This window comes from Ipomoea nil, unplaced genomic scaffold (assembly GCF_001879475.1).
Source record: "Ipomoea nil cultivar Tokyo-kokei standard unplaced genomic scaffold, Asagao_1.1 scaffold0706, whole genome shotgun sequence".
NCBI lineage: Eukaryota > Viridiplantae > Streptophyta > Magnoliopsida > Solanales > Convolvulaceae > Ipomoea > Ipomoea nil.
Genome location: NW_017617134.1, coordinates 57,501 through 78,419, shown reverse-complemented (window position 1 = coordinate 78,419; position 20,919 = coordinate 57,501). Strand labels below are relative to the sequence as shown.

Here is a 20,919-nt window from a genome sequence, read left to right as displayed (position 1 = left end):
AGAGACTTAAGAAAACGACAAAACATAGGTTTCAATATTTGTAAAGATTTGTCTCCTCTTATGGGGACCATTTTCACATGCATTTTCCAAATGGCTACAACTTGACTTGACTCCATTAATGCAAAGACAAAGGTGTACATCATAAATTTAAGGCCATCTGGAAATTTTTAATTGTGCGGTCCCGCAATCACAAATATTATCCCTCTTGTCACGGTAATCGAATCAGGGAGCTAGGGATAAAAATGGGTCCAAATAATTATATTTATTTTTAAAGAATTTAGAGGGAAAAGTTAAAAAAAGAAAAATTAAAATAAATTGTAATAAGTGTATAAAAAAGTAAATGAATTGTACAAACTAACAAAATATTTGTCATCGTAATAATCACTAGTACAATCAACATTTATGGTTAAAAATCTCATAAACTAACTATTCAAACATAATTAATTTTACGGTAATAAATATAACAAAACCAGTTAACTACAGCTTGATGAAATCTAAAGATACGACAACCAGTTTCTGAGAAACAAAGACAACGATTCTTCCTTCCCAATGCCTCATCAGCTTAATGATTTCCTTGTAGCTAGGCTGTTTCTTGACAGCACATTAAAGTTATTCTATAGGATATTTCTATATATGTAGGTGTGAATATGGATTAGTACGTATAGTCACGAAATTTAAAGAAAAAACAAAAGATGTTAGGATATTCAAGTAAACTAGCTAGCATACAGACATAAAATAACAAGACAATCTTTTCCTAAGATGTGATTTTGTTATAATCTATTTTTCTCCCAAAAGATTGAATGTCCAATTCCAGCCCGACAGAGCATTTGAGAAGACGTAAATCACAGTAACTCAATAACTCAGCGGACATGGTCAAATGTTGGTGCCCACAAAGGATAGATTTGTCTACTTTAGACATAATCTTCACATTGTCGCTGTCGAGGTCCAAACTTCAATCTCTTCTACCAACTGTTTACTGAATCAATAAGTTAATTAAGTCCGCGCAGGCTTGTTATAATCTATATATAGTAGTACTTATGGAGGATGAGATTGTTTTCCGCCTTCTTTTCCATTTAGTTATAGAAAAGAAGTATGGCAAAGGGAAGTATTAATGTTAGTTGATTTTGTTATTCTCGGTTTTTTTTTTTTTTTAGGACAAGATTATGACCTCCTCAAATTTTGTTTCTTTCATTGGGTCTGCAATAAATTCTTTATTAGAAAATATAACTAAACATACCGTAACCTTTCTTGGTTAGAAGTTTTGATCTCTGGAATATATATTGATACATCAACACATCCATCTGAGCTGACGTAAGAGTTGCCAAAGGGAATTGAGTCTGTAATTACGTACGTCCATTTCAATGATATAAAAATAGACATTTTCAACTAGTCTTGGATCATTACTTTATGAACCATGGTCCACACAACAAATAAAAAAGTACATTATTTATGTACATAAAGTATATTATTTAAAAATATATTTTTTAAATATTGTATTATACAATATTTTGTATACTATCAAATAATTTACATTCAATACATAAATAAAGTATTTTTAAGAGAAAGGGTCAAATAATTAAGCCATCGCACTTTATCTAAAAAGTCAATGAAGCTTTTAAAATTTTTAAAGTACCCATCAACATTATATTTTGGTGCAATGAAGTCCAAAAACCAGTTAGTGACCTATTATCACATGTCATTAGAGTTCCGGTCAATATTCTGGCCACCTTCGACGATATTTCTGACAATAAAGTGACCGAACGATCGCCGATGAATCAACAGAGAAGAAAGCAACCCGTGAGGTTGCCTTCTCCATCCTCCATTGATTCACCGGCGATCGTTGTCACTTTATAGTCGAAAATATCGCCAGAGTTAGTCAGAATGTTGATCGGAACTCTAGTAACCTGTGATAGCAGGTCACTAACCGATTTTTTGGATTTCATTGCACCAAAATACAATGTTGATGAGTTTAATTGCTACTTTAAAAAGTTTATGGGCCTAATTGACTCCTTAGATAAAGTTCGAGAGCTTATTTAACTTTTTTTCCTGATTTTAATATATTAAAAATGTACATTGTATTAATAAAAAATACATTATTTGAGTATTGAAAATACATAATTTGTATACTATCAAATCATGTATACTCATTACACAAATAATACAATTTCAATATATTAAAAATGTACCTTTGTATTCATAGTTCACAAAAAAATTTGCCACGTTTCTCTATCAATATATAACAATGCTAAACGGTTGGTAGTTTGCTAAACGAAGTTCCCCTGAAACTTCCATGACAAAGAAATGATCGAACAAATTTATTGCCACCCTTGCAAGTAATTAAGGATTCATTGCGACTTTTAATAATATATTCCACCCAAACCCATAAAAAGGAATAGAAAAAAAAATGTTGCATTGATATCGATCTCAAGACATACTAGATTCTTAACAACTTAAGATCTGCCAAATGGATATTGGATATACCATGTAAGTTAATGTCATGGGAAAAAAAAAAAAGGCATTTTCAACATTTCTCTATCAATATATAATAATTGGTTGCTGCCGAAATGAATCAAGCTCACCTGTAGTTTCCATGACAAAGAAATGAAGAATTTGATAGAATGTTCAAACAGGGAAGAAGACAAACAAATTACGCGTTTTTTTAAAGCGTACGTGTTGAACATAATTGTATGTAACGAAAGCGTGTTAAACATAATTGTATGTAACGATCAATGGTCTCATCGGATAAGGTGCAGGGAATAAATGAATAATAAAATAATAATGGGAAAATGATAATTTTTTTCTTTAAATTATAGAAAAGATATGGAGTAATTGTTATTTTATTTAATAACCCAGGTTTTCTAGTAGGGCAAAATTATATCTTAAATCTCGCCCATTGCAAATTCACCATACTGTTGGGGCCAAGTTTTAAATAAGATTTCTCATTCACTAAATCAATACTCGATACTATTGGAAATTATTGAATTTCCGACCACCTGAAAGTGATCATAAATCAAGTTGAAAGCAAAAAGTGGCCGGAAATAGCAACAAGAGTTTTTCCGGATACCAAAAGTGGTCGGAACAAGACTTTCGACAAGATTTAAAATAACTTTCAGGTGGTCGGAAATTTCAGAATTTCCAGTAATGGGAGAAAAATAATATTTTTTATTTTTCAATTATACCAACGTCTCTTTTTGTCTCTCAACTATTTGTGACGATATAAAAGCTAGCGACCAGAATGACTATAGAAAGAAGTAATGTAGTATTGCTAACATACAGTCTCTGAGTACAAGATTTAGAGTGTGTCTCCTCTGTTGTTACATGGTCTCAACTTTTATTCTATACAATGATAACAGTTACAATATAATAATGAGTACAATGCCTTCTAATAAGTGCAACGAATCACCTCAATAAGTGTCGTAACTCTTTAGTAATTGATGTGTACTTTCCTCCATAACTCATGCTCTTTGATGACTATAATAAGTGCATTGAATTCGGACTTAAGTGCACCGTTTCACCACATCTCTGCTTGACTCTGACCGTTACTGCATTATTTATTTTGACTCCTTCATATTAGACCTTCTAAGTGTACAAATGATACACATTCAACCCATTTATATTGGCTTAATTATTTGTCAAAACATAGGTTAATTTTATTAGAATGTATTAGGTTCTGGATGCATCTCAGAATCTACTTCAGAAGCAGTCTGGATCTTAGTCAGGGCGTAATCCTGTGTGGGAGAATTTCCTCTAACGGTATCCTGGTTTTTCAGACGCACTTTTCAGGCTTATTTGAATCATATGGAGCAGCTTAATTTGAGGGCTATTAAGCTCCATTATTTCAGGCATGGTGGTTATTAATTTTATCTATATAAAGGGCGTATGGATTTCTCTATTTGATGAAGAAGATGATTAAACTTAATAATTAATTCTTCAAGTCCTCTACCCGGTTATTCTCTAAATTACAGAGCGGTTTAAACAGTAGCATTCTCTTGTGTTGAATGTATTTCTGGTGATTGATTGTTTGTTGATTTCGGCATGCATGTACTCAACTACATAGATGATGAAGGTTGTGTTGGAGTAGTTGGTTGACACTGTAGCTTGTATGGTAGTGAATTACTCCTTGTAATTCTTTGGTAATCATCTAGTGGATTGAGCTGACGTGAGTTGCTCCGCAGACGTAGGAGTTCTAGCTCCGAACTGCGTAAACAATTCTGCGTGTCTGGTTCTTTTTCTTTACCTTGTTATTTATTTATTTATTTATCTTTTTGTATCAGATTTCCTAATCCAGATAAATAATTTGATTAAAATTAAGTAGGAACCTTTAGGAAGTCACTTGCATTCAAGATCCACGATCATTTTTAGACCCAGAGCATCGAGTCGGTGTTGTCTAGTGTCTTATCCAATTATCTTGTTTTTTTTTTTTGAAAGCAAAGTTGCATATATATTAAAGCAAAGTGGAAATAGAATCAGGAGGGACCATGTCCCAATACAAAATGTTAGCCTGAGAGAAGGCGTGTTGCTATAGCGAGTGTATGAGCAAGTAAAGTAGCCGATCTCGGCACTAAACTAATGTAAAAATGAGAAAACAAAAATAAAGCCTCTCGACAGTCATTAACAACGATGCCAACGTATGACCGAATAGCAATACAAGTGGTCAATAACGAACTCCGAAGCTCCGAGCAATCGGTTTAGAGATAACGGACAACACCTCGCGATTCATGAGCCAAGATAGAACCTCCCTGCAAGCCATTAATGGCGAGAAGCAAGGAAGAAGACTGCCACTGCCAGTGACCACCGCCACGAAAATGCCATCTGGACAGAGCAGCACAGCACCGAACGAAATCTTATTATTATTGTATAGGGAATGGAATATGTAAGGAATATAATAGAAATTGTATTCTGTTGGTTAAGGAATAAATATGGAATATATGTTTAAAAGATATAAATGCCCTTGTACAAAATATATTATTATTATTATTATTATTATTATTATTATTCATTGCCGAATCAGATCATTTAGTATCTAGTATCACCACTAGCATACACAAAATCATTTCATAATCATCCCTCAAAACATCATCATAAAATAAAAAAAATTTTAAAAATAAACAATAAAATAAAAATATACGAACACTTGACTATTTTTTCAACCATGATAACCACATAAATTAAACTAAACAAACTGAACTAATATACACTATTCCTTTATACTTACTCACCCACTTGTTTCTCTTCATCGAATTTTGCTCGATGACTTTGTAGGTGCGAGTGTGCTGTGTGCGACCATGCAAAACGTTATAGTATTTTGATATTATTTTATTATAAAAAAAAAAAGTTAGCAAGATAGATAGAAGCAAGTGATAGTCACGATGACAAATTTTCTGGTTTAATCAGGCCACTAAAGTGTTTTCAATGAAACATGGAGATGAATTGAAGCATGCAGCAATATATGTACATGAAAGCAACGAGGAGGAGGTTGCAAATTGGCTGAAGCAATATATAAGTTCTCTGATTCGATCCGTCCTGCTAGTAATAGTGAAAAAAATGAATATGACTCTTTTAACTTTAGCCCATCCTCCTTCACTAGCTGGTCATCTCTGTTTCCAAACAAGTTAAAACTCATACTCTGAAACAATTATCACTGCAAATAAAATGAGCTAAAAGCCAACAATATCCAACAGGGAAGGGAATTCAAGAAGAGTTCACAGAGATATTGTCCAAGAAGTCTTTGAAAGTTTGGAGTACTAAAACAAAATATTACAAGATTGAACACATACTAAACTTGCATACAAAAGGCAAAATTTCCTCACTCCTACCCCACACTCTAACCTGATAAGATAGTGGAAGGATAAATCACGGTGGCTCAGAAACCAAGTGCCAAGTGCCACAAGGAGCCCACCACATTTAGATGCCCGCAACTCCCACACTGCGACTCGATCTTGTTTTCTTGCCCACAATCTACCACCTAAAAATCAACTGTACTGATTGAGCAGCCCTTGCGGATATATATAGATAGTAATTCAAGTATTGCATTGCACATCATAATTCAAAAACTGAGGATATGGAAAAAGCTGAAATGCCAAAACCAACCACTGAGATGCTTAACTGCAATCAGTCTTCTTGTTAACACTCATCATCAACTCCCACAATATATGTATCTGCATATGCATCAAAGATTGAAAGCAAAAGTTAGAAAGAAGTGAAGTTTCAAGATTTTTAAGAGCACTTAGAGAATGTAAATTTGTTGTGATTCCCAGCAACTAGCTGAGACTAATTGCAAGTAGCTTAGAATGCTGCAATCATAAATCTGCAAGTAAAATGTAAACATACCTTTTTGGCTCTAGTGAGTAGAAACTTTACAGTCTTGTATGCTCAAGCTTTGCATACTCTGATCTTCTCCTCAAGTTCATCAGACTCATTTTATATTCATCAGGGTCAAGTTTCAAAGATCACCTATCATGTATATATTATCATATCGAACATAAGAAAGAAAGTGAAATTTGATGTAATTTTGTTTCAAGGGAAGAAATATTATTGTATAAGAATTGAAGAGTAAGTTGTTTCAAGGTTCCAAGAACATATACTAGGATACAATATTTGAAATTTGAACACTCCATGGAGATTTTGTTTCCAATTACTAAAACAAAAAGTAATATCATAAATTTATTTCAATGATTATCAAAATTTGAGGAGTTCATCAAACAATCCGCCGGGGATTTAATTCCTTAAGGATTGACTTCTTTTATTTAATGGAATCTTAAATTATTATTAATTTAAACCAAATTCACTGACTTCAAACTAATTAGAATTAGAAAAAAAAAAAAAAAATAGGTTTATATATGTTAACTTGAAACGTACTCATTTGTTAGATTATTTACCCGATAAGCGACTACGGTCCACGTGTTGCTTGGAATCCACTACACACGTGAGGGGACGTGTTGAGCATATAGCCATTAATGTGCAATCTAACTATCAGCTTAGGCTTTTAGTTGAGATGGAGCACATGCTTCAATTGTTATCACTTATCCACTTCTGGATCTTCTTCACTCAAGTTTTCCTCCCAAACCCTGTCATGAGTCATTACATTTAAATTTGCCAGGCACAAGTTGAAAAAAATGCAATTAAGAGAAAAGGAGACGTACCTTGTATGTTTCTCACTAACAACCATATCATAGTTTCCGTAGTCACGTTGCTCGTCTTGAATTTTCTTAGCTGAATTCACAGCAGAAGGAAGACAACCCGCTAATTTGATTGAACTCAATGTTGAAATTTCGGCAAAGGCGATTGGGATCTCTCTCAATTGACCACAATTCCAAAGAAATATGTGCTCAAGTTTTGGGAAATTATGACTACTAGCTTTCCAATGCTTGAAGTCAGAAGAAAAAATATATAAAATAATCAATTGGCGAAATATCACTTCCTCTTGTATTTCCCACTTTTTACATGAGCAGAACATCGGTGTTAACTTGAGCACTTCAAGCCTAGGTAACTTGCTAAGAATATTAATTTCCTCCCACTCAAATCTCATATCATATAATGACAACTTTCTAAGATTTTTCAATAAAACAATATGATGATTAATTGGCATCTGTGTTTCATCACTAAATGAAATATGCAATCCCTCAAGCTGCTCTAAATAGGCTAGGTTTGTAATGCAAGCATTACTGTCTCTGCCTTTACCTCCAATACGTACCTTCTTTAAGTATGGGATATTCATAATGTATTCTTTTGAGCAATCATCAGCTCTTATCCAAGAAAGTTTTCGAGCAAAATTGGGAGGATTTCCATGAAAATAGTCGCCACAATGAATATAGTGTAGTTGTGGAAACTCCGAATAGTTCCCTCCATCATATGATCTATATGATACTCTGTAACAATGAAGTGTTTGAAGATTCCAAGCCCTGAACACTTCTATATTCTTACTGCACTTTGACTTTAAGAATTCCCGAACCCTGAACAGTTCTATATTATTATATCTACAAATTAGCACTCTCAAATGGACAATATCCTCAATCTTCTTGAGCCTGGCAACTTCAGTGCTAGAGTAGAGTACTCTTAGTAGATTGAAATTTTTAAAATCAAAAGAGGAATCCATCCTTAGAAAGCAGAAGAAGGACCTGCAGCTTTTCGAACGAGAAAGTATTGTAGACATGTTAGAGTTTACTGATTGGATGCTTACCCAACGAAAGCCTTTCTTATCAAAATCAAAACTATTTTGGCTCATGATAACATGTAAAAGGTCTTCACTTTGAGCTGCTCTTACACAAAAGGCATGCAATAAATCATGCATCCTAAATCTCTTAATTTTTCTTCTACAAGAGTTTAGCGTGCTTAACATTATTAGGTTTCTATCCATAAGTTCTTGTAAGTACCTGTTAGCCACTGCATCAAAGCTTTCATTCTCAAATGGCTTTACGAGTCCTTCGGCAAACCATAACCTTGCAAGATGATTAGCATTGATCTCATAATCTTCGGAAAAAACTCCTAAATATAAAAAACAAGCTTTCAAGTTGTAGGGCAAGTGATTGTAACTCAGTGAGAGTATTCTCGAACATTCTTCATCATCTAGAGTAGTTGCTGAAGAACATAGAGCATTAGCCGTATTCTTCCACTCATCTAGTGTGTTGAGTTTCGAAAATAGGCCTGCAACCACTTTAATTGCTAAAGGCAGACCTCTGCATTTTTCAACGATCGGTCTCCCAATCGTCTCAAATTCAGCACCATGAGATTTACATGCATTTTCAGAAAATAGTTTCCAACTCTCACTTTGTTCTAACAATTGCATTTGATGAGAAAAGTCATCTTTGGTGCACGTATTATTAGCCACCTCCTTAAGGCGAGTAGTCAACAATACTCGACTACCATTTATGTCATCAGGAAAGCAAGCTTTGATAGCATCCCATGCCTCTCCACTCCATACGTCATCCATCACAACCAGATACCTCAAACCCTTTAAACATTGGTAGAGTCGTAGTGCTAGGTCCTCATCACTGCCACTTCTTGAATTGCCTATTGAATTCAGAATACCTTCGAGCATTTGTCGCTTATTGTGATGTTGTGATACGACAACCCATGCTCTCTCATCAAAGTGGGAAGTAATTGATGGGTCTTCATAAATTCGTCTAGCTAGCGTCGTCTTACCAATACCTCCCATTCCTATAATTGAAACAACTTCTCGCTGTTTAGATGGATGTTGTATTAGCATCTCCCTTATAGTCTTGAACTCATTGGTTTTCCCGACCATAATTACATCCTCGGAGTGTGAAACATGCTTGGAGGAACCATATTTTGGAGTGACCGCATCAAGTGTAGTCTTCCTTCCTTGCAAGGCTATAAAATGGTTATACTCCATCTTCACCTTCACTAGCTCTTCTTCGATGGCATCAATGTCTTGTATTGCCCGGTGCAAAATAAAACGAAATTTGAGACAAGGATGTGAGTTTCCGGTTAGTGGATGCAAAATTTGATGAAGCCTTTGGCAATGACTAGTATTCCCCACTGGCATTTCCACATTAAAGGCATCATCTTCTTCCCCTTCTTCTTCTTCTTCCTCATAAAGATGTACTACTTGGAGTTCAATTTCATCCTCAATTCTGAAAGCTACATTTCTGAGCTTTGTTTCCAAGTCCTTAATTGCTTCAACACCGTCCATTCTATTCTCATCGAATAGTTCCATAAGAAATCCAAGCTTTTTGTGGAGAGATTGGGCTAGCTCTTTGTTGCAAGGGATGAGTTCCTTTTGTTGTAGAATTGGACGAGGGAGAAGTTGCAAGAACTCAAGCTCTAGTGTCCTCATAAGAGAAAGTATAACCACACAAGCCATTCTTCTCTCTGTAAATGAGAGTTTTTTTTTTCCTGAGTTTGTTTGAATGGAGGTTAGCAGAAGGAAGATGAAGATGAATTGGGCAATAATGCAACTAATTTGATGAATTCCAAGCCGACAACTACTTTTACATTGTCAAAATTAAAGATTCCATATATGACTCTCTCCAACTTGTTGCAATATTTAATACTAGTACTAGTATAAAATATTTTAAGTCAATGATTAAAACTTGTAGTACAAGTTAATGATTCCATATATAATCACAAAATGCTTCTGGTTGAAAAATAAATAAATATTGTAGTTGTTGGAGAGTCGTTTTAGCAAAGGCCGGCCATATGTTATGTATCAATCCACGTAAAAACTCCAGAGTACTCTGATCTGATCTTTCATTTAACAAATATAAAGTTTGAGAAAATTTGTATTAATCCCTTCTCAAATATTTTAAGAGTCACACTTGTGTTAGACCATCTCACATATTTTAATCTGTGAAATGAGTTAAATCTAGAATAGTTATTTGTTACTTAGGATAGAAATCATAATACATATTACAAAAAATTTAATATCAAATTGAAATAAATAAATTGTTACTTATAATAGATATTGAATGTTTATTTGTGAAATTATGATACTATTTAGAGTAAAATGCTTGTTACAAATAATAAATATTATAATATTTATTATTGAAATTGTAATACTTACAAAATGTAATTTTAATATAAATATTGTAATACATACATATATGTAAAATGTTACTTAATGAATGAAATTGTAATATTTATTCTAGAAAATTTAATATCAATTTAAATTAAAAATAAATCGTTACTTATGATCAATATTGTAATACATATATGTGAAATTGTGATACTATTTAGGTTAAAATTGATTATTTCTAATAATAAATATTGTAATACTTAAATTACTTATAATTGAAATTGCAATACTTACACACCCAATTGTATACGACCTAATTTGTTTCACAAACAAAGATCTGTGAGACTGTCTCCCACAAATTTTTGCCAATTTTGAATAATTCAAATAGTAACTAAAGAATTCATATTATGGAAAATAAACACTTAGGCTCTGTTTGGCAAACCTAGTTGAAAAGCTATAAAGTCGGAGCTGAAAGCTGAAAAACTATAAGCTCGGAGCTGAAAACTGAAGAGCTGTTAAGCTAGCTGTTATGATTGAAAGTATTTGGTAAAATTAGCTTTTTGATAAGATGATAAATGTAAAAAGACTAAAAAGAATATCTTCATAAAATTTAAATTAGTTTGTTTACATATTAAAATTTAACATTTTGTCTTTAAAAAAAATTTAGAAATAAAACTATTAGCATAATCTCGGAAGAACCCCAACCCTAAGGGCCCCCCACACTCCGATGGTAACTCAACTGAACATGAACCATAGAGGCTAGACCGTGCTCACTACGCACAAGAAACCCCCCTCACTTCGAGAGGTTGCTCCCACACTGCCGCTGGTGAGACTCGATCCCTGGTCATTCTTCCAAAGTTTCACCTCTGTGACCAGTTGAGCTGCCCATGCGGGTACTATTAGCATAATCATGAATTTAGGGATGGCAATGGGTGGGTCGGGGAGGGCTACATCCATCACTCGACCCACCTTATATTTTCTTCACCCACCCCTACCCCCAACCCGCATCGGGTGGACTTTTTCAAAATCCACTCCCACCCCCATTGGGTGCGGGTGCCTACTATGGGTACCCACCACTTATAACCTTATTATTATTTTTTCAAAAAATAATATTTAAATTACCTACACATAATAAAATAATAAAATTCATTAATTAGTTATATAAAACATAAAATAATGTAAATATTTAAATATAATAACTAAATTGTTAATTTTTAAAAATAAACTTAGTAGTTTAGATATAAAAACAGTAAAAATTTACATGAAGTTATAAAAACTTTTATAAATAACTACATGGTGGGTCGGGTGGGGTTTTAGGCGGGTTTTGTACATAGAACCCGAATCCAATCCGACCCACCGCGGGTTTACTTTTTTAAGACCGACCCCCGACCCATCACCCACTATCACCCAAAAAAATCCGATCCACGTGGGGTGGATTCGGGTGGATATCCACGGGGCGGATTGAAATTGTCATCCCTAATCATGACCTTGCATCTCATAATGAAGTAGCAATAATGTTGCAAATCTAATAATGATAATAATAATAATAATAATAATAATAATAATAATAATAATAATAATAATAATAATAATAATAATAATAATAATAATAATAATAATATTTGCGGTGAAATGTGAAAGTTGCGGATAAAGGAGAAGGGAAAAGGGTTTTAATTGGGAAGGGTAAATTATGTCATTTCTTTAAAATAATAAGGATAAAGATGGAAAAAAAGTTAGGAAGCTATGAGCTTATTTTGAAACGCTACCTAAGGTAGCGTTCCAAAATAAGCTATAAGCTCATAAATAAGCTCTCCCAAACAGATCCTTGTTCCATATTGTGGACATGTTTGGAATTGTTTATCGGTATTTTTTTTTTTTTGGTAAAGGAATTGTTTACCGGTATTAGTTTTATTAGGACTCTATTATCCATATTAGACTAGGACTACATTATTCGTGTTAGACTAGGATTATATCTAGCATCTCTATATATTCGCTCCCTGTACTCTCAGACATTATTCATTGAATACAGAAAATATATTCTCATCTGGTATCATCTATGTTTTTTTTCTCATGGAAAACGTCGGTGTTGATGACGGGTCTGTTCTTGGTTCTTCGGAACGGACCGTTACCGAGGTTTCTACGATGCCTGCGAGTGGTAGCCAGTCATCGGCTCATCACTTCGTTTATTTAAAGTTGACCTCCCGAAATTATCTATTCTGGCGAACTCAGATGCTTCCGTTTCTTGAAGGCCAAGGGCTTCTGGGGTTTGTTGATGGTACAACACCCTTTCCAACGGCATCGCCGGCCCTAACGTCGACCGCGGACAGCGCCCCGGCGGCAGTTTCCGATCTCCCACCCGGCAGCTCGCTTGGCGTCGGCAAGACAAGGCAATCCTCTCCATGCTCATCTCCTCTTTGTCCGAGGAGACTCTTCGTTTCGCCGTCGGCAAGGGCACCTCTCGGCAGCTTTGGCAGGTAATCGAACAAACCCTAGGTTCGTCTACCCGCTCTCGTGCACTCCGACTACTCGGTGAACTTCAGGGGCTCCGTTAAGGTGATTCCTCGATATCTGATTACCTTGGTCGTGCCCAGATGTTGATTGATGAATTGGCCCTCGCCGGTCATCATGTTGAGTTGGATGATCATAATTTATATGTGTTTCGCGGTTTACGCTCGGAGTTCCGACCGTTGGTGGCAACTCTAGCCCGTGGTGCGCCTGTTCCCCTCCCGGAAGTTGCGGATTTTCTTGTTTCGCTGGAGTGGATCTGTTCGGACGATGGTGCGGCTCTCGGCGCACCGGCGGCCTTGGCCGTAAGCCGTGGTGGTCACGGCGGTCGCGGTGGCAGTCTGCAAAACCGAGGCGGTGGCGGCCGCGGCAGGGGGCTCGGCGGTCGTGGCCGGGAGCGGTCCAACTCGGGCCCTCGGTGTCATATTTGCAACAAGCAAGGGCATATAGCTACGGCGTGTTGGCGTCGTTTCATTCCCGATCCGGACCCTCAGGCGAATGTTATCGTTTCTGGTATTGATGGTTCTATGGATGACTCTCATCAGTGGTTCCCGGACACTGGTGCCACAAATCATGCTACCCCTGATCCCACATTATTGACGTCCTCTACTGCATATGATGGTCCAGAGACACTTCGGGTCGGCAATGGTACAGGTTTGCCTATTGTTACTGTTGGTTCTACTTCGTAAGCCACTAATTCTAGGTCGTTTCGTATGTCTAATGTTTTGCATGTTCCTGGTCTATCCTCTTCGTTATTATCTATTCAGCGTTTTGCTAAAGAGAATAATGTCTTTTTTTAGTTTCACCCTTCGTGTTTCTTTGTGAAGGACATTCAAACTAGGAACACCCTTTTTAAGGGGCATGCGTCCGGGGGTTTATATGCCTGGCCTGGCTCGTGTCCGGCTCCCGCTGCTTTCATTGCTGCATGGTCTTCTTTCGTCTGGCATATGCGGCTTGGGCATCCACACTCTCGGGTCCTGCGTCAAGTTTTAGCCTCTTGTAGTCTTAGTTCGTTTAATCCCAGTGATCTGCCAAATATTTGTTCCTCTTGTCAATTAGGCAATTCATCTCATTTTCCTTTATCGCGTGTTGAATGTACTAGTTCGCATCCTTTAGAATTAATATATTCAGATATTTGGGGTCCTGCGCCGATACTTTCTGCAAATGACTTTAAATATTACTGTGGGGTGTTTTAAGGAAATTATTCTTCAAAATATGCTAAAGTGAAAACATTGTAAATTACAGTGTTTGTATTTTCAGTGGTTTTGAACGAATTGTTGTTCCAAATTGTTTAATAACCAAACACTTGGCCCATCAAGCTCAGGCTGTACTTATTTATTTATTTAATACTCATTGCCTAGTCGACTAGGCACACATCTCGCTTAGAAAGTCCGCCTTGATAACCATGCCGCAGATGGAATAACACAATGTAATTTTTCTAGGTTAACAATTGAATATTGCTAGTGTGCTTGCTGTTTTCTTAAGGGCATGCCAATTTTAAGCAGTCAAGTTGTTGTCCCCATTGTTATAGCAACTGTACAATGTGTAATTTAGTTTTATGTTTCTGGTAAAGAAGTTTGATCATTTTCTTTTGAGTAAGTTCAATGTAAAGACTAATCTATATATATATATATATATATATATATATATATATATATATATATAAAAGTAAAATCCTCCTATTTCATTTTCCCGCCCAAACTTTTGTAGTCAAATTAATTAAATATTTTATATTTTATTGGTCAAATACTTAATAAAGCTTATTTGGTAAGAAAATGAAAAATGGAAATTTAGTAATATTAATATTATGAATTAATTAGGAATATTAATATAATGAATTGATTAGGAATATCAATATAATGAATTGATTAGGGCAATACCTTAAATAAATAAATACACTTTCTTTTTGAAAATTTTTACAAATTTATAATTCTCATATTTTTCACCTATAAATACAATGAGTTGATGACTACAAAAATTATAAGTCTTCATTTTATATTGCATCCTTTTTTTCCCACCAGGTCTTCAGCCTTGATCATTCAGTTCAGCCGCGTTTCGAAGTTAACGATAGGTTTAGCAACCAAGTAGTTTGATTGGATTAGATACAATATGTTTTCCATGGTTGTGTTGTCCAAATTTAATACTTTTTTCAGCAAAAAGCTATTCATATCATATGCCTAGATTATGATTTATTCTGAATATTTCTACGGTTACTCCAAGTCCATTTCATATATTGATTTTTTGCTTCTATTGAAGTTTCATTATCATTGATGAAAGGCAGCCTCATGTGAATCTCGCTTTGAGTGGTGCATACTCCTACCCGTTTAAAGGGATGCTGAGTGCTGACTCCTCTAATCTCTCTCTTCATTTTTTTGCTATACTGTCATTAGTCGAGAATTTAAAGTGCCACACAATAAAATGTGTGATTCATGAGTGATTGGAGAATGGGGAGTGGTTAAGTGTTTCTGTTGTAATATACACGACAAGATATAGCAGTAATCGCCTTTAATACATCAATTGACTATTATTATATTCGTCTTAGTTCTTTTTGTTGATTATTGAAGTAATCAGACTTCTTAAGTTCTGATTTGTTAAGTTGTTTTATTCTCATGGTGCCGGTTTTGACAGTTATGAAGTCCATGCTCAATTCCTCATTGTATAGGTCAAAAGTGTATTTATTTTTTGGTGTAATTATGGGATCGCCATAATTACTCCGTAGTAATAATAATAATAATAATAATAATAATAATAATAATAATAATAATAATTATTATTATTATTATTATTATTATTATTATTATTATTATTATTATTATTATTATTATTATTATTAGTATTATTATTATTATTATTATTATTATAATTGGTAATAATATTGTTCAAATATAATATTAAAAATAAAACTAATTTTAATTGGTAATCTATATTCTATATTAATCTATATTTATATTCTATATTAATTAATAAACACAAATCCTCCTTTACAAGTTCCCGCCTAAACAATTAATAATAATATGAAAAAATGAAAAAGAATGGAAGGAAGCCGTACGCCCAAACAATTAATAATAATATTAGGAAGAAAATTAATAATAATATGGAAGGAAATATTAGCCATGTGAATGTTTTCTACACTCTAAAAAATGGAAAAGAATCAATAAGCATGATGGTTTTATTGGGACCGGGTCCACCATAAACCGGGTATAGGAACATAGGACGGGGGTATGAAAGTACTGACTTTGTTACCCGGGGCGCTAGACCCTAAACAATACGTACAAAGCCCGAGGTACAGGCCCAGAATGATGGCCCAAATACAAAGAATAAGGCCCACGTGGTGGGCTATAGCTAACTATGCTACTGGTAGGAATCGAACCCAGGTAGCTGGGTTGAAAGTATAGATCAAGACCACTAGACCGTAGTGCTTGTCGTGTCTGAGTTGCCCCTTGTTGAGAACCCCGAGCCCCTATTTATAGCAAGCCCCCCTCCTCCTCTAGCGTCCGCGTGTCCCATGCAATCCATCCCCACTCCCCCATTTATCGCTACGCAAGCGGGCACGTTCGCCATACTTCCAGGACTCCCGCGCATACCACCCCAGTCCACCATGCTCGGCGCACCCGCCCAGCACCCCCTCGGGAAGGGGGGGGGGGTGCCATTGACAATCTAGGGGGCGCACTGCCCCCGCTGGCCGCGCCTCGGCCTGAGGTGGCCGGCGGGACCCGGCACCGGCCAGTCGCTGGCCGGTGGTCGGGCTGCCCGGCCGAGATTATAGGAACAAATATATGCTGTCGCGTCTTAATACACATGTGATGGCGTGGGTTGATGGTTAGACTCGTGCTTGCTCTGTGGGAGGTCCTGTGTTCGAAACCTACTGGCAATAGTGCCCTGGTTGTTACATTTTACCCATGGCCAGTGGCCTTCACTGGCCACGGTGGTGGGGCGCCGCCGGGAGTCCGGCGGGCCACATCGCCGGCCGGCCGCCGGCGATTTCTTCCCCGAAACCCCTTCCCTCTCCTCCTTTGTGCCTTTTTGGGCCACCATGTCCCCTTAGCCCAATAAGACTTGGGCAAACCTCTTTTCTTCACCACCCCATACTTTCCAATAAAATGGACCCCCGGGTCCCATATCCTCATTACAAGTCCCCCAGTTCTTTTAGGTATCTTGATGCCTAAAGGAAGTAGAATTCGGTATCACCACCTCCTTTCTTTCCCTTTCTCAATCTCTTGCCGCCACCTTCCCTTATCACCATTGTTGTGCGTCACGCCATTACTCCGTACCTCTGCCACACACCGCACGCTGCCCTGGCCTTCGCTTCATCACCTAGTGTCGAGAGGCCAAGGTGACTCCTCTATTGTCACTTCTTGGATGCTTCTTGCATTGTACATCTCTTTGTTGCATTTATTTAGTATGCTTTTATCGATTTCTCCATGATGCACCTGCATGCTCATGATGCACCTGCATGCTTCTTTTAAATATTCCGTGGATGTCTTTGCTCCTTCTCCATGCTACACCTGTATGCAACCTTTTTTTTTTTTGTTTTTTTTTTTTAACTTATATTCGCACTCTCCTCTTTTTTTTTTTTTTTTTTTTTGCCATGCAATTTGCCGCCAACTGCATGCGGCTTGCCGGGGGCAAGTCCGCGCATGTGGGTTGCGATAACCCACATGCCCCGTCCGCCAACTGCATGCGGCTTGCCGGGGGCAAGTCCGCGCATGTGGGTTGCGATAACCCACATGCCCCATCCGCCAACTACATGCTGCTTGCCGGGGGCAAGTCCGCGCATGTGGGTTGCGATAACCCACATGCCCCATCTGCCAACTGCATGCGGCTTGCCGGGGGCAAGTCCGCGCATGTGGGTTGCGATAACCCACATGCCCCATCCGCCAACTGCATGCGGCTTGCCGGGGGCAAGTCCGCGCATGTGGGTTGCGATAACCCACATGCTCCATTCGCCAACTACATGCGGCTTGCCAGGGGCAAGTCCGCGCATGTGGGTTGCGATAACCCACATGCCCCATCCGCCAACTGCATGCGGCTTGCCGGGGGCAAGTCCGCGCATGTGGGTTGCGATAACCCACATGCCCCATCCGCCATGGCCGTAGGACCAGCATACATCGCACATAAGAGCACATAAGTGAGGTGACCGTAGGTCAAGCATTCATAGCACATAGAAACACATAGTTGAGGTGGTCGTGGGCCAAGCATGCAGAGCACATAGGAGCACATAGTTTAGGTGGCCGTGGGCCAAGCATGCAGAGCACATAGGAGCACATAGTTGAGGTGACCGTGGGCCAAGCATGCAGAGCACGTAGGAGCACATATTCGGAAAAAGAGTACTGATATTATTATTCGCATGATGTAACGTAAAGTGGTAAAGCTATGCAAGTTAGCGATGCGTATGAAGAGCACATAGGGGCACATAGTTTGGGAAAATAAACACAATCTTTACCTAACTAAGTGTTCAAGTGTACTCACCAGAGTAGCGTTTCGATGTGCTAAGTGTGTTACCTTATAGGGTAGCTCCTCTTGCGAATCAACCATTTGGGCATACCTCGGAACCTTGCTAGGATGGAAGAGACTACAAACACGGGCTATTCGTAGCGATCCCCACAGACGGTGCCAATGATGGTTTTATTGGGACCGGGTCCACCATAAACCGGGTATAGGAACATAGGACGGGGGTATGAAAGTACTGACTTTGTTACCCGGGGCGCTAGACCCTAAACAATACATACAAAGCCCGAGGTACAGGCCCAGAATGATGGCCCAAATACAAAGAATAAGGCCCACGTGGTGGGCTATAGCTAACTATGCTACTGGTAGGAATCGAACCCAGGTAGCTGGGTTGAAAGTATAGATCAAGACCACTAGACCGTAGTGCTTGTCGTGTCTGAGTTGCCCCTTGTTGAGAACCCCGAGCCCCTATTTATAGCAAGCCCCCTCCTCCTCTAGCGTCCGCGTGTCCCATGCAATCCATCCCTACTCCCCCATTTATCGCTACGCAAGCGAGCACGTTCGCCATACTTCCAGGACTCCCGCGCATACCACCCCGGTCCACCATGCTCGGCGCACCCGCCCAGCACCCCCTCGGGAAGGAGGGGGGGTGCCATTGACAATCTGGGGGGCGCACTGCCCCCGCTGGCCGCGCCTCGGCCTGAGGTGGCCGGCGGGACCCGGCGCCGGCCATGGCCGGTGGTCGGGCTGCCCGGCCGAGATTATAGGAACAAATATATGTTGTCGCATCTTGGTACACATGTGATGGCGTGGGCTGATGGTTAGACTTGCGCTTGCTCTGCGGGAGGTCCACCCATGGGCAGTGGCCTTCACTGGCCACGGTGGTGGGGCGCCGCCGGGACGACCGGAGGCGCACCACCGCTACCGGGAGTCCGGCGGGCCACATCGCCGGTCAGCCGCCGGCGATTTCTTCCCCGAAACCCCTTCTCTCTCCTTCTTTGTGCCTTTTTGGGCCACCATGTCCCCTTAGCCCAATAAGACTTGGGCAAACCTCTTTTCTTCACCACCCCATACTTTCCCAATCATTATTGTGTGGACCATGGTTCACACAAGTTGTGTGGACCATATTTTGTCGACGGTAAAATAATGTACATTCAGTACAAAAATAATGTACATTCAGTACAAAGATAATGTACAGTATATACAGGGGATGTACATTATTTTTGTTCTGAGTGTACATTATATTCTATAGTGTATATTCAGTACAAAAATAATGTACTTTTTGTTATGGTCCACATAACATTGTGTGGACCATGGTCCATACAATAATTTGCCATACTTTCCAATAAAATGGACCGTCGGGTCCCATATCCCCATCAAAGCAGTATAAGGAAAATAATCATTAAGATATTTTACTATTAATCTTTTACGGAAGATTTTGCGTAAAAAATAGAATAGAATTGGTTATTAATAATTTAGCCTTATTTTACTATTAATCTTTAAGAAAAATTCTGCGTAAAAAATGTAATAGAATCGGTTATTAATAATTTAGCTTTATTTTACTATATTAACCTTTAAGAAAAATTCTGTGTAAAAAAATATAATAGAATCGGTTATTAATAATTTAGCTTTATTTTACTATTAATCTTTAAGGAAGATTTTGTTAAAAAATAAAATATAATTAATTATTAATAATTTAAATTAAAGTACATATATTTTCCTATTCGTAATACAATTTTACTTATTATTTTACAAAATCTTCAAATAATAATTGGTAATATTATTGTTCAATTATAATAAAAACTTTAATTTTAATTGGTAATCTATATTCTATATTAATTAATAAAAATAATAACCTCCTTTACAAGTTCCCGCCTAAACAACTAATAATAATATGAAAAAATAGAAATGAATGGAAGGAAGCTGTACGCCAAAACAATATAGAATAATATTCGGAAGGAAATTAATAATAATATTGAAAAATGGAAATGAATGGAAGGAAATGTTAGCCATGGGAATTTTTTTCTACACTCTGAAAAATGGAAAATAATCAATAAGTAATATAAGAAAAAGAATCATTAAGATATTTACTATTAATCTTTTAGGAAAGATTTTGCATAAAAAATAGAATAGAATTGGTTATTAATAATTTAATCTTATTTTACTATTAATCTTGAAGAAAAATTCTGCATAAAAAAAATGTAATAGAATCGGTTATTAATAAGTTAGCTTTATTTTACTATTAATCTTTAAGAATGATTTTGCTTAAAAAATGAAATAGAATCAATCTATCTATATATAATTAAAAAAAAAATCATCCTAATTCATTTTCCAGCCCAAACTTTTGTCGTAAAGCTTATTTGGTAAGAATCTCAAATGTAAATTAAATAAAATCTATTAATTCGTAAATAATAATAATAATAATCCAAACAAAACTATATACAAATTAAAATTAAAATTAAAAAAAAAATAAGAAGAAGACAAATGTGGCT

At 37.1% G+C, this 20,919-nt stretch overlaps 1 protein-coding gene and 1 long non-coding RNA gene across 2 annotated transcripts in view; both read right to left on the bottom strand.

The window, feature by feature from the left end:
- Positions 1-5,651: 5,651 nt before the first annotated feature.
- LOC109176481 lies at positions 5,652-6,438 on the bottom strand. The gene is made up of 3 exons (XR_002053385.1): positions 6,331-6,438; positions 6,091-6,158; positions 5,652-5,965 (listed from the first exon to the last, which is right to left on the bottom strand). It is a non-coding gene; the product is annotated as an uncharacterized LOC109176481 (long non-coding RNA).
- A 1,091-nt stretch (positions 6,439-7,529) lies between these two features.
- The window catches only part of LOC109176372 (disease resistance protein RPP13-like), a 23,606-nt gene continuing 10,216 nt past the window's right edge, over positions 7,530-20,919 (bottom strand). Inside the window, exons 3-4 of the mRNA XM_019325815.1 lie at positions 7,694-9,282; positions 7,530-7,547 (exon numbers count right to left, since the gene is read on the bottom strand). Coding sequence (XP_019181360.1) covers positions 7,530-7,547; positions 7,694-9,244 — 1,569 coding nt within the window. The 5' untranslated portion in view covers positions 9,245-9,282. The remainder of the gene's footprint in view (positions 7,548-7,693; positions 9,283-20,919) is intronic.